Source organism: Schistocerca cancellata, chromosome 1 (assembly GCF_023864275.1).
Source record: "Schistocerca cancellata isolate TAMUIC-IGC-003103 chromosome 1, iqSchCanc2.1, whole genome shotgun sequence".
NCBI classification, from domain to species: Eukaryota; Metazoa; Arthropoda; class Insecta; order Orthoptera; family Acrididae; genus Schistocerca; species Schistocerca cancellata.
The window spans coordinates 1,140,661,974-1,140,675,152 of record NC_064626.1 but is presented as its reverse complement, the minus strand read 5'-3'; the positions used below and the strand labels follow the sequence as shown (position 1 = coordinate 1,140,675,152).

General features: G+C 42.0%; 1 protein-coding gene across 1 annotated transcript in view; it reads left to right on the top strand.

Annotated features, from left to right (window-relative positions):
• The window catches only part of LOC126135263 (protein dissatisfaction-like), a 49,255-nt gene that overhangs the window by 19,645 nt on the left and 16,431 nt on the right, over positions 1 to 13,179 (top strand). The window contains exons 3-5 of the mRNA XM_049915198.1: positions 4,318 to 4,401; positions 4,806 to 4,964; positions 12,410 to 12,491. Of these exons, the coding sequence (XP_049771155.1) occupies positions 4,318 to 4,401; positions 4,806 to 4,964; positions 12,410 to 12,491 (325 nt within the window). The remainder of the gene's footprint in view (positions 1 to 4,317; positions 4,402 to 4,805; positions 4,965 to 12,409; positions 12,492 to 13,179) is intronic.

Below are 13,179 nucleotides of genomic sequence, written 5' to 3'. Positions count from 1 at the left end.
TGCACGTCCAGCACGAACGCTGGTCCAACTGAGGCGCCAGGTGGAAATGGCATGGCAAGCCGTCCCACAGGACTACATCCAGCATCTCTACGATCGTCTCCATGGGAGAATAGCAGCCTGCATTGCTGCGAAAGGTGGATATACACTGTACTAGTGCCGACATTGTGCATGCTCTGTTGCCTGTGTCTATGTGCCTGTGGTTCTGTCAGTGTGATCATGTGATGTATCTGACCGCAGGAATGTGTCAATAAAGTTTCCCCTTCCTGGGGCAATGAATTCACGGTGTTCTTATTTCAATTTCCAGGAGTGTAGTTAAACGCTCTGGGCTCTCGAGAGAAACGCCTATCGATACTACCGCGGGGTAGTACGGGCTTTCAAATAAATATGAAACAAATGGTCCCCAACTACGTACCCTCACGCTCAGCGTTGAAATATTAAAAGTTTTGGCTGGTTTCGTTGTCTAGGGGCTGGGATACGTAGTTGCCGCATTACAGGCCAAATACTGTACAGTCTACAGTATATGATAAGAATACACACATGAATCGAATGGTCGAAGGTTTTTATCACTCGGCAATTGCGAATTATGAATGTAACATATAAATTTATAAATGAAAGATTGCAATTAAATAAAATCTGCAGGTGCTATCTTAACGACTTTAAATGATGAGTACGATAGTAGAAGTACTTTTGAGAATGCGGTATATTTCTGCAAAACACTTATTGGAGTCGACGGTCCAGCAATTAAGTAAAACATAAGTTGAGTAACAGGGAAACAATAGATTCCTACAGCAGGTAATTAGTTATGAACAACAACACAGCTCGCGATATATTCACTTCTAAACGCATACTACGTCTTCACTGTTGAAGCCACGGAATTCTCACAAGTGCACAAGTCGGCACTCCAAAGTATTTCTATTCTCCGCGACCACGCGCGAACTGCTCCACTGTCCAAATCTTTCCGCCGACTGTGCGTCCGTCGCGCTGTACGGTCCGCGTCCAACACTCACTCCCGTGTCCTGTGCCGTACTATCCAGAACTGCCTCGTGTCCTCTCTCTCGAACTCGCTTCCATCCAGTCTCCCTATTCACGAGCGCTGTGATTGGCTAGAGCGCTCGCGCTGTATCTTCAAGCCAACGCACCCACACACATATTTAAATACAAACGAATTACTGTAGTTACATTTAAATAACCTGAAATGAATTAAATATTCATACGGCTGGACCATAAACACGCTCTAACACACATTACTAAATGTTGTTGTTGTTGTGGTCTTCAGTCCTGAGACTGGTTTGATGCAGCTCTCCATGCAACTCTATCCTGTGCAAGCCTCTTCATCTCCCGGTACCTACTGCAGCCGAAATCCTTCCGAATCTGCTTATTGTATTCATCTCTTGGTCTCCCTCTACGATTTTTACCCTCCATGCTGCCCTCCAGTACTAAATTGCTGATCCCTTGATGCCTCAGAACATTTCCTACCAACCGATCCCTTCTTCTAGTCAAGTTGTGTCACAAACTCCTCTTTTCCCCAGTTCTATTCAATACCTCCTCATTAGTTATGTGATCTACCCATCTAATCTTCAGCAATCTTCTGTAGCACCACATTTCGAAAGCTTCTATTCTCTTCTTGTCTAAACTATTTATCGTCCATGTTTCTATTTATCGTCCATGTTTCACTTCCATACATGGCTACACTCCATACAAATACTTTCAGAAACGACTTCCTGACACTTAAATCACTACTTGATGTTAACAAATTTCTCTTCTTCAGAAACGCTTTCCTTGCCATTGCCAGTCTACATTTTATATCCCCTCTACTTCGACCATCATACATTACCAAATAGATAAACAATTAAATAAACATACATCAAAAGAAAGGAAGCAAAAGGTAGGCCAGGAGCCTAACGTCTCTGTGCTTTCTAAAACACAGTACATAATTGACCAGTTTCGTCATGAATAGCTTATATCGGATATTAACAAAGATATGGGTGAATCAATATATTTATAAGCATGCTGCTACCGTTTTCTCGCATAACTGTGGAGTACTTATGGCCTGACGCGATCGATAGTAATCGGCCACTTTGACCTCCAATAACTCGTGTACTATTTAAGTTACATGCCTATAATTCATACCAATTTAGGTTTACACTAATAGCTTTCTAAAGACTCGGCGATTTTTAAAATCGGATGAAGCGTTTATATTTTGGAAATTCGTTGCTGCGTGTTACTTGTATAATTTACCGTCAGATACCAAATTTTAAACTAATAAAGACACTGAAAATCTGATTACACCATCAGAATCCTCGTGCAAATAACAGTAATGTACATGTTTCTTTTGAGGTATCATGATTCATCTGGCTACTATTAATTTCTATACGAACGGTGAAATGTCCGCCATCTTTGGCACTTCCGGCGTGTCTCCTCCATTGTCACAATGCACAGTCCTCGTCACAGCGGAAATCCCAGCCACGCGGCTGGACCGTGCGCTGGGGCTACCCCTCTCGTCCGGCTAACGTTTGCCACCACGTGTTTGCTGTGAACGAAAGAACCGAGGAACGAATTCCAACGAACGATAGGTTCATAGTTCACTTCGGTCGCGGCGGTCTACTAATAGTTCCCGGGAACGATGAACGATCGGTTCACAGTTCACTTCGGTCGTGGCGGTCTACTTATAGTTCCCGGCAACGAGGAACGATCGGTTCATAGTTCTCTAGTTCACTTCGGTCGCGGCGGTCACTTCGGCAGTTCTCGTTCCAGCCTCGGTCGCGTGCTCGTCTCAGTCTCGGTCTCCCTCGGCCGCACTCGTCGTTCTTCGCATGACCACGTGTCTCAGTTCCACTGCCGACTGCTCCTAGTTATTTCAGTATGCAGTTGTTCGTTTCGTTCACTGCACTCGCCCATTTTACATGTGTTCCAAACTGTTCTTGCACTTGAGTCTGGCTATTCAGCGTCCGCGACCGGTAATCAAAAAGTATTTTATAGTTACGTAAATTACATAAAAATTACGTTCACTTCATTATATCGGTGAACAGCAGAAGACATACTTATAACAAGGCAAGTTTTTTTTGTTATTCATATATTTTTTGGTTTCATCGACTTGATTTAGCAACTAACTTTCAATAATTTGCTTAATTTTTAGTGTAAGAAAATTCATACAAAACGATTTTCGTGTATCTTTCATATACAAAACTTTACATTTAGGAAGGCTCTAATTATTTTTAAGTTTGGTTGTTTCCAATTTGCATTACCTTCTAGTTTGGTTTCTTTGAAAAAAAAGTGGGTTGTGGGTCATTTTGGCTCAGTAGGAAAAGCGGCGCCTCTCCATTTGAAAAGACATACGTTGCCAAAAAATCGTATTTACTTATTATCTCAAAAACATTTGTTCAGAAGGAGCTTTCAAACCAAAAACTTTACTACTGCGAACTTAATTATTATTATTATTGCTGCATTAACTTTCATAATGCAACATAAAAACCTAATTTTTACTAAGCGTGTAACGCAAGTATGATGAGAAAACCACATTTTATTTTATGCTTCCATAAAGTCTACTTCGCCTACGAACTCAGAGACAACGTGAAGTATATATAGGGTGTAAACGATTATTGTTTACAACGTAGCATAGCTATGTAGTGGAAGTCGAAACGAAGAATTTTATACAAGACACTTGTGGGCTATTAAGTTGGGAAACAGCCACCAACAGGTTTACAAGACTACATGTGCTATAGCCCATGCACGTCGCGTGAGATTTTCCTGTTCTCTTCTCCAGCTCTCTACACATCATCATCGATTGTTTCGCCATGGCTGCTTGCATTAGCTTGTTATTTCTTCACTGCCTAATTATTACATGTTTGTCTGTTTGTTGTATCTGCTCGTAACGGGCAACACATTGTCCGTAATTGGCGAGCAGTCTGTACTCGAGGCCGGTTTTCTGTGCGCCACCCAATGTTATTTCCCTGCGATCAGCCACACAAGGCTACAGTTGGCTAAACGAGAGGTTCTGCAGAATCACAGAAATTACTTCTAAAAGTGTGTAAGAATTCTGTAATGAATAAAAACTGTTTACTCCAGGGGGGAGGCAAGTGCCCCCTCTTGGTGCCCTCCATCCTTCTGTCACCTACACTACTAGTTTTCATTTTTTCATAAGAACCATATACGAAGCACAGATGAACGGTGAACGAGTAAAAATGAACGGTTCCCAAAAAAGAACAATCAGCAGTGAACTAGTTCCCAAGGATGAACGAGTTTGCCCATCTCTCAGCAACTCGGCTCACGCCTGTACAGGACCGGTCGTGTGGTCAGCGTGTGTGTTCTCTGTTGCAGGAGACGACGGCACGGCTGCTGTTTATGGCGGTGCGGTGGGTCCGCTGCCTCGCACCCTTCCAGACGCTCTCCAAGAGGGACCAGGTGCGTAGCCCCCACCAAGCAGCGCAGTCTCAGCCGACTGGGCCATTTCTCGTGTCCTCGGCGGGTCTAACTTCTAAACGCTCACTAGCCGTAGTGTGTCCTTTTCTGCACGCCGTAGTATATCCTGCCACAATCTCTCATCTTACTTGCTTGCACATAAAGAAGGTAGGACTCAAGTGGGTTTTGGATCACGCAATCAAAGCGTCAGTCCTCATTTTCGGTTATTCTGAAGATTTCGTGGTTGCCTCTAGAGTACAACGAACTTCATCGATACCATTTCAGAACACGCTCATAAAATCAGTGGGCCAAAAACAGTGCCCTGTGGGACGACCCTTATTTTTAGCCTTAGCAGCAACTCTAGTTGTCCTCACTGGTACTAGAGCGCTGTGTGGGCGTGCCGGCAGCTGCTGCTGCTGCAGGAGTCGTGGAAGGAGCTGTTCCTGCTGCACCTGGCGCAGTGGTCTATCCCGTGGGACCTGTCGGCGCTCTTCGGCTGCTCCAAGGCGCGCGACCGCCTGCCACAGGACGACGCCGCCACCAACATCGAGATCAAGACCATCCAGGTAGGCGATAATAGTGAGTTTGCCAAAACTGAAACGTTGTCTTCGGAGAAAATCCACACTCACTTAGAATAAAAGAAGCTTCATGTACAGTAAATAAAGATAGAGCTGAGGGTACTATCAATTTACTTCATCAAAATATCAGGGGAATAAAAAATAAAGTAGAGAATCTCAAAAATAATAATGATATTGATATACTCTGTCTCCCTGAATACCATCTAACTGCGGGGATGGAAAGTGTCAGTATAAATGGGTATAATTTAGCATCTTACACTTGCACATCTACTATGGGTAAAGGAGGAGTTGCCATTTAACACAAAACAAGGGCATGAATACAAAACTGTAGAAGTAAGCAAATTTTGTGTTGATCATCACTTTGAAGTTTGTTCATGTGAACTACAGCTAGATAATGTAGCGTTGATATTACCATCAGTGTACGGGTCCCCATTAGGAGATTGGGAGCTATTTTATGAAAAACGTTTGACTCACTATTATGCTGTCTGTCAGACAAAAAGAATCTGTGGTGATTACAGTGCAAATTTTCTAAGCAATTCTGATAGAAAAAGTGAACTAGAAGTGTTATTAATGACATATAACTTACAATCAGTGATCAATTTCCCTGCATGTATAGCTCAAGACAGTAGCACTCTAATAGATAATGTATTTGTATGGCAAGAGGATGTAAAATTAACACATGCTTTCCCTGTGATAAATGAATTATCAGGCCATGATGCACAACTGATTAAGTTACAAAACTTAGCAGGGCATACATTAAGTAAAAGTGTAAGGCTGCTCAACCCGGTGTCCATCAAACACTTCAGAGAGAGTTTAAGAAATGTTAATTGGGGAGATGTATATAATGAGCCCAATGCCAGTGATAAATGTAACATATTTCTTAATAAATTTACACTCCTTTTTGAACACTGTTGCCCCAAAAAATTACTAAATGTAAATCCAAACAGTTTCCAAAGAAACCTTGGATTACTATAGGTATTAAAGTGTCTTCAGAAAGGAAAAGAAAATTGTATGAGGCAGCAAGAATTAGTAAAGACCCAGAATTAATTTCATAGTATAAAATTATTGTAACATACTGAGAAAAGTTGTCAGCTAATCAAAAAAATATGTGGATTACAAATGATGTTAACAACTCAGGCAATAAAATCAAATTATATAGGATGTTGCTAGAAGAGAGACAGGAACAGGAAACGTAACCAGTGGGGTAGGTAGTATTACTAATAAAGAGAATGAGACCATCTTAACCAACAGTACACAAGTAGCTAATGTATTCAACAACCACTTCTTAAGTCTAGGTGAAAAAATTGGTGAGAATAGCTCAAAGGAAAAAGCCAAGTGGTACATGGAAGAGTCAGTTTTAAGAAATCCTAGTCAGATTAATTTTCATCTAACAAACCCTTGTGAAAAAATAAGGTTCATTAAATCTTTGAAAAATAAATGTTGTGTTGGAGTAGATGACATCTCTAACAAGCTATTAAAACAATGTGGAGCAGTTACAGCTGACGTTGCGAGTCACATCTGTAATACATCACTAACTCAAGGTATTTTCCCAGACAGGTTAAAATATACTATTGTCAAGCCTCTCTACAAAAAAGGGAACACCACAGACGTCAATAATTACCAGCCAGTGTCCTTGCTCGAAGCATTTTCAAAAATTGTCAAGAAACTAATGTACTCGAGAGTGGTTAGCCATCTCGGCAGTAATGGGATACTTAGTAAACCACAGTGTGGATTTCAAAAATGCTGTTCCACTGAGACAGCAATATCCAATTTCACTGTCCACATTAGCGACTCTTTAAACAGTAAAATGTCACCAATAGAAATTTTCTGTAACTTATCCAAAGCGTTTGATTGTTTGAACCATGATAATATGTTACATAAATTACAATTGTATGGTATAAATGGAACAGCATATGAGTGGTTTAAGTCATATCTACAGAACAGAAAGCAAAAAGTTTCTTTATAGGGTTTTAATGGTTTAAGGAAGTTTGCCACTTCATCTAACTGGTGTGAAATTACATTAGGTGTGCCACAGGGTTCGATCATTGGTCCCATTCTGTTCTTGATATATGTGAATGACCTCCCTCCTTATCTGAAACAAGAAGCTAAACTGACACTGTTTGCTGATGATACAAGCATCATTTTTAATCCACTAAAGAAACTCTAATAGAAAATGATACAAATAATATTGATTAGTTTTCTGCGAGTGGGCTTGCTGTGAACTTTGAAAAAAACTCAGTACATCCAATTTTCTACTGCAAGGAGTATAGTTCCTTCAATAAATATAACATATCAACAGAAGTCAGTAGACAGAGTAGATCATACTAAGTTTTTGTGTGTACATATAGATAAGAATCTTGATTGGAAAATTCATATTTTGGATCTCCTACAGCGACTAGGTTCAGCAACTTTTGCAATCAGAATAATTGCTAATTATGAGGATCTAGAATTAGCAAGCTAAGCTACTTTGCAAACTTTCACTCTCTGATGTCATACAGAATATTATTTTGGGGTAACTCAACACATAGGCGAAAAGTATTCACTGCGCAAAAGAAAGTGGTTAGAATAAAGTATGGGGCTCATAGTCGCATATTTTGTAGGCATATCTTTAAAAGGTTAGGAATTCTTACAACAGCCTCACAGCACATTTATTCAGTCATAAAATTTGTTCTCAACAAGATGGACCACTAACAGCAGTGACATTGATGATTATAGTGGCAGAAGAAAGGATGACTTACACTGCCCTCTACTTAACCTATCTTTGATAGAGAAAGGGATAAAATATACTGCTGTAAAACTTTTCTATAAATTACCAGTTGAAATAAAATGTCTGACAGACAGAAGTAACAGTGTTAAAAATAAATTGAAGTCATATCTACTTGACAACTCCTTCTATATCATAGACGAATTCTTGAATAGGAATAAATACATCTATAGGTATAATATATGTATTTTCTGCCATTTAAGGGAATGGGGTAGGTAATACAAATTTTAAACTTTTTTTTTTAAAGAAGGCTTTTCATTCATGTGTGCATTTCTTACGCACTTGACACGGTCCAGATCATAACGGTTACTGTGAGACTGAGCAATGGAACACTTAACTAACTAATTAATTTATTTTATAACAAATATTACTGACTGTGTACACTGCATTTGTATCTAAAAACTGTGACCAGTTTCTGTTCCACATGAACCATCTTCACGTGTGTAAATAAGAAAAAGTACTGATGACGCAGTATCTACGATACACAACGTCGTTATTATAACACATCTGCCTGTGGCAAATGTGGCAGACGTCACCTGCCCGCAGTTGCCTTTCGGCCTACATCAACAGCGTAATTGCTACCAAACGTCTGTACTATCCTGTGACGTATAATGTAAATGTTGCTTTTGAATTGGACGGATTACTCTTCTAACCGATAAAACCAGGTTCAGTCTGGTAAATGTGATTTTATATGTATAATAGCAGCGTTGTATGTCGTAGATTATACAGTGAAGCGGCAAAGGAAATGGTATAGGCATACGTATTCTAATACAGAGATGTGTAAACAGGCAGAATACGGCGCTGCGGTCGACAACGCCTACATAAGACAACAAATGTCTGGTGCATTTGTTAGATCGGTTACTGTTGCTACAATGGCAGGTTATCAAGATTTAACTGAGTTTGAACGTGGTGTTACAGTCGGCGCACCAGCGGTGGGACACACCATCTCCGAAGTAGCGATGAAGTGGGGATTTTCCCGTACGACCATTTCACGAGTGTACGGAAAATATCAGAAATCAGGTAAAACATCAAATCCCCGACATCTCTGTGGCCGGAAAAAGATCCTGCGAGAACGGGACCAACGACGATTGAAGAGAATGGTTCAACGTGACAGAAGTGCAATCCTTCCGCGAACTGCTGTAGAGTTCCATGCTGGGCCACCAACAAGTGTAGCGTGCGAACCATTCAACGAAAATCATCGATACTAGGTTTCGGAGCCGAAGGCCCACTAGTGTACTTTTGATGACTGCACGACACAAAGCTTTACACCTCTCCTGGGCCCGTCAACACCGTCATTGGACTGTTGATGACTGGAAATATGTTGCCTGGTCGGACGGGACTCGTTTGAAATTGTATCGAGCGGATGGACGTGAACGGGTGCAGAGACAATCTGATGAATCCATGGACCCTGTATATCAGCAGTGAACTGTTGAGGCTGGTGGAGGCTCTGTAATGGTCTGAGGCGTGTGCAGTTGGAGTGATATGGGACCCCTGATACATCTAGATACGACTCTGACAGGTGACACTACGGAATAGTCCTATCTGATCACCCGTATCCATTCATGTCCGTTGTGCGTTCCGTCGCACTTGGTCAATTTCAGCAAGACAATGTGACACCCGACACGTCCAGAACTGCTACAGAGTGGCTCCAGGAACAATCTTCTGAGTTTGAACGCTACCGCCGGCCACCAAACTCCCCAGACATGAACATTATTGACCATATCTGGGATGCCTTGCAATGTGCTGTTCAGAAGAGATTTACACCCCCTCGTACTCTTACGGACTTATGGACAATCCTGCAGGATTCATGGCGTCGATTCCCTCCAGCACTATTTGAGAGATTAGTCGAGTCCATGCCACGTCGTGTTGCGGCACTTCTGCGCGCTCGCGGGGGGGGGCCTACAAGATATTAGGCAGGTGTACCAGTTTCTTTGGCTCTACAGTGTATGTTGCCTAGTTATTTTATTTTTATCTACACGTGTGAAGAAGCGTCATGGGGAACCAAAACAAGCCACAATTTTCAAAGATAAATGCGATCTAGATGGACAATAAAATGTCTCCAATGAACTCAGTTCACACACATTTCTGGTAATGAATTTTTCCGTGTTACGTTCGAAGTCAAGGTAGGATGGAGAACATCGTCGCACATTTAATCTAGAACGGACACACATAATAAAGTCACTGCCGAGCGAGGAGGCGCAAAGGTTAGCGCACTGGACTCGTTTTCAGGAGGACGACGCCTAAAATCTGCCTCCGGTCATCCTGATTTAGCTTTTCCTTGATGTCCCTGAATCGCGCCAGCAAACACCGAGGTGCTTCGTTTGAATGGGGAAGGGCCGATTTCCTTCCCCATCTTTTAAACATTACGAACACGTGCTCCGTCTCTAACGAGATCATCGCCTATGGGATGTTAAACCATAATCTTGCTTCCGCCTTCCTTAGCAATTCATTTACTTTTGTTAGCAGGACATTCTTCCGAGTCCTACGATGAGGCCCCCCGTTGCATGTATTCCAACCTGTGTCTCCCGCTACAGTTTTTAGCTTCTACAGTTCCATCCACACTAGTAGAACGAGAGTTATGGCCTGATGTCTTAAATGATGTCATCGTGTTCTGTCAGCATGTCTCTCGTTCTTGTAAACGCTGTATGTTACTTTTATCATCAACTCCGCGAAAACCTTCCTCATTCCTTATCTTGTTAGTTCAATGTTTACGTTTTTCAGTGTTCCATAGCTCGGTCGCTAAAAGCGGAATCCTTATACGATCATTTTGTTGTCTGTCTGGGTGACTGTCTGGTAAGGCCTTTTTTCTCAGGAAGGAGTAGAAGTATCAAGTTGAAATTCATGTCAAACATAAGGTATGCGGTCCCTTGATTGCGTGAAAAATTTAAACTTCTAAGTGAATGAAGTCGAAAGGTACGGGCATTTGTGTCACATATTTTTATTCTTGCAGACTCACTCATCACATCTATAGATGAATTACTATCTCTATACATAATTAAGCTGGTACGGAATCCTCAGAGCACAAGCCCTATCCTTCACTTATCCGTTTATTCTTTTTTTATCTACTTTGCAAATCTTCATTTCGCCACTTGAGTTACACTATTAAGTTTGCCAGTTCCCAATTCTGAAAACAAACATTTTAAAGCGACTATGGAAACGTATTCTCCTTCTTCTCACGTTCTTCCACACAATGACAATGGAGGTGAAATTAAAGAAATTCATTCTTATATGGAAGTATAGAAGAAAATGTTTGCCCCCTGCACCAGACATGAATGGAAGAGCTAACAATACACATCGCGGCTCTGGGCAGGTCAGTCCATTTCAGAAATATTATTGTCCGCAAACCACTGCCTAGCAGCTGCTGCTTTATCACTGGGTGAATTGTCATGCAGATAGAAACAGTCCACCTCCCCAAACTGTCCTACTGTGCCGTCATTTGTGTTCATATCCTTCCGCATTTAGCGTTTTCGTAGGCAAAATAAGAGGATCACACCCTAAGCACTAAAAGCACCCACACGCCGCAACACCACCTCGTCAATGCTTCACTGGAGGCACTAAACATGACGACAGGTGGCTTTCTCCAGGCATTCAGCAAACCCAAACCTTTCCACCGGATTGCCAAAGGGTACAGCCACCCACGCACCTTTGTTGATAACCACTTCAACTGAGTGGTGTTCCTTTGCTGCTCTAGAACATGGTAACCCACCTTGCGACTCACAGGAACTTCTGAGCCCTCGCCTTTTCTCCGCATTTGTCGACACCTTGGTTAGATTTCTCCTACGATTACAATGAGATACCATCGAAAATCGCCAACCGCCATATGTACAAAGCTTTTTCTTCGTACATCCATATTTAAATTTGATGAAGGTTGGGCACAGCTGGTATAATTTTTGTTAAAAATGAAAATCCTCCAGCTGTACTTAAGATTTTGTATTTATTTGGCTACTAGTTTCGACGTTGCGTCAACGCCATCTTCAGGTCCGTACACTTTGATGAAATCAGTTGTGTGTGGCTCAGTACTAGAAGTCTACTTCTAGACTTCTAGTACTGAGCTGGCTAGCCCGAAGATGGCTCAGTACTAGAAATCCACTTCTAGTACTGAACCACACACAACTGATTTCATCAAAGTGTACGGGCCTGAAGATGACGTTGACGCAACGTCAAAACTACTAGCCAAGTAAATATAAAATCTTAAGTACAGCTGGACGAGTTTCATTTTTAACAAAAAAAAATGTACAAAGTTCTGGAATAAAGGTAAGGAAAGCAAGAGCTTCTACTCAGTGTAAAGTGCACCAGCTCTGCGCCAGTCACGCTACTGTACAAATTCAGACACGTAAATTTCTACGGCATTTTGCTTCCTTCGTTAAAATCAGTGTACTCATCGTAAAAAAAAAAACCACTCGGAATACCAAAGTTTTGCATCGAGGCTGTAACTAGTGAAATCTGTGTGAGAGATTATCAGCGCCAAAGAACAGTTCGTAGGGCTGGCTCGCAACGTTTGTTCTCTGATGTTCTCTTCTATTCCAGCTTGTGTAAACGCTTGTTCACTGACACAAGCGAATCGTGGCGAACGCTGGCGAACCGTCTGCGAATGGTCGTTCGCCTGTGTCCGCCTCCATTCGCCGCCGTGGAAACGCGGCTTAAGGAAGTCGTCCCTTGTGTGTTGCAGGAGATCATGGGCAGGTTCCGGCAGCTGTCGCCAGATGGCAGCGAGTGCGGCTGCATGAAGGCCGTCGTACTCTTCACGCCAGGTACCATTACACTATCAACCCTCAAAGTCACAACATGAAATTTCAAAAAAGAACTTTAGTTATCTTTTCTTGAGCATCAGTGGGCGATAGCTTCGACTTTCCATTTCGCGTGTTGCTTTTGAAAAGTATCTCTGATGAGACAACCAAGCAAGGATTCATTTACCGCCCCCAGGAACACAACCGTACTTAAACTAGCATGATGCATGAGCGTTGCGTTCCAAAAGATTAGAAAAGGGCACAGGTCATCACCGTTTTCAAGAAGGCACGTCGAACAGACGTGCAGAACTATAGACCTATATCTCTAACGTCGATCAGTTGTAGAATTTTCGAACACGTATTATGTTCGAGTATAATGACTTCTCTGGAGACTAGAAATCTACTCTGTATGAATCGGCATGGGTTTCGAAAAAGACGGTCGTGTGAAACCCAGCTCACGCTATTCGTCCACGAGACTCAGAGGGCCATAGGCACGGGTTTCCAGGTAGATGCCGTGTTTCTTGACTTCCGCAAGGCGTTCGATACAGTTCCCCACAGTCGTTTAATGAACAAAGTAGGAGCATATCTACTATCAGACCAATTGTGTGATTGGATTGAAGAGTTCCTAGATAACAGAACGCAGCATGTCGTTCTCAATGGAGAGAAGTCTTCCGAAGTAAGAGTGATTTCAGGTGTGCCGCAGGGGAGTGTC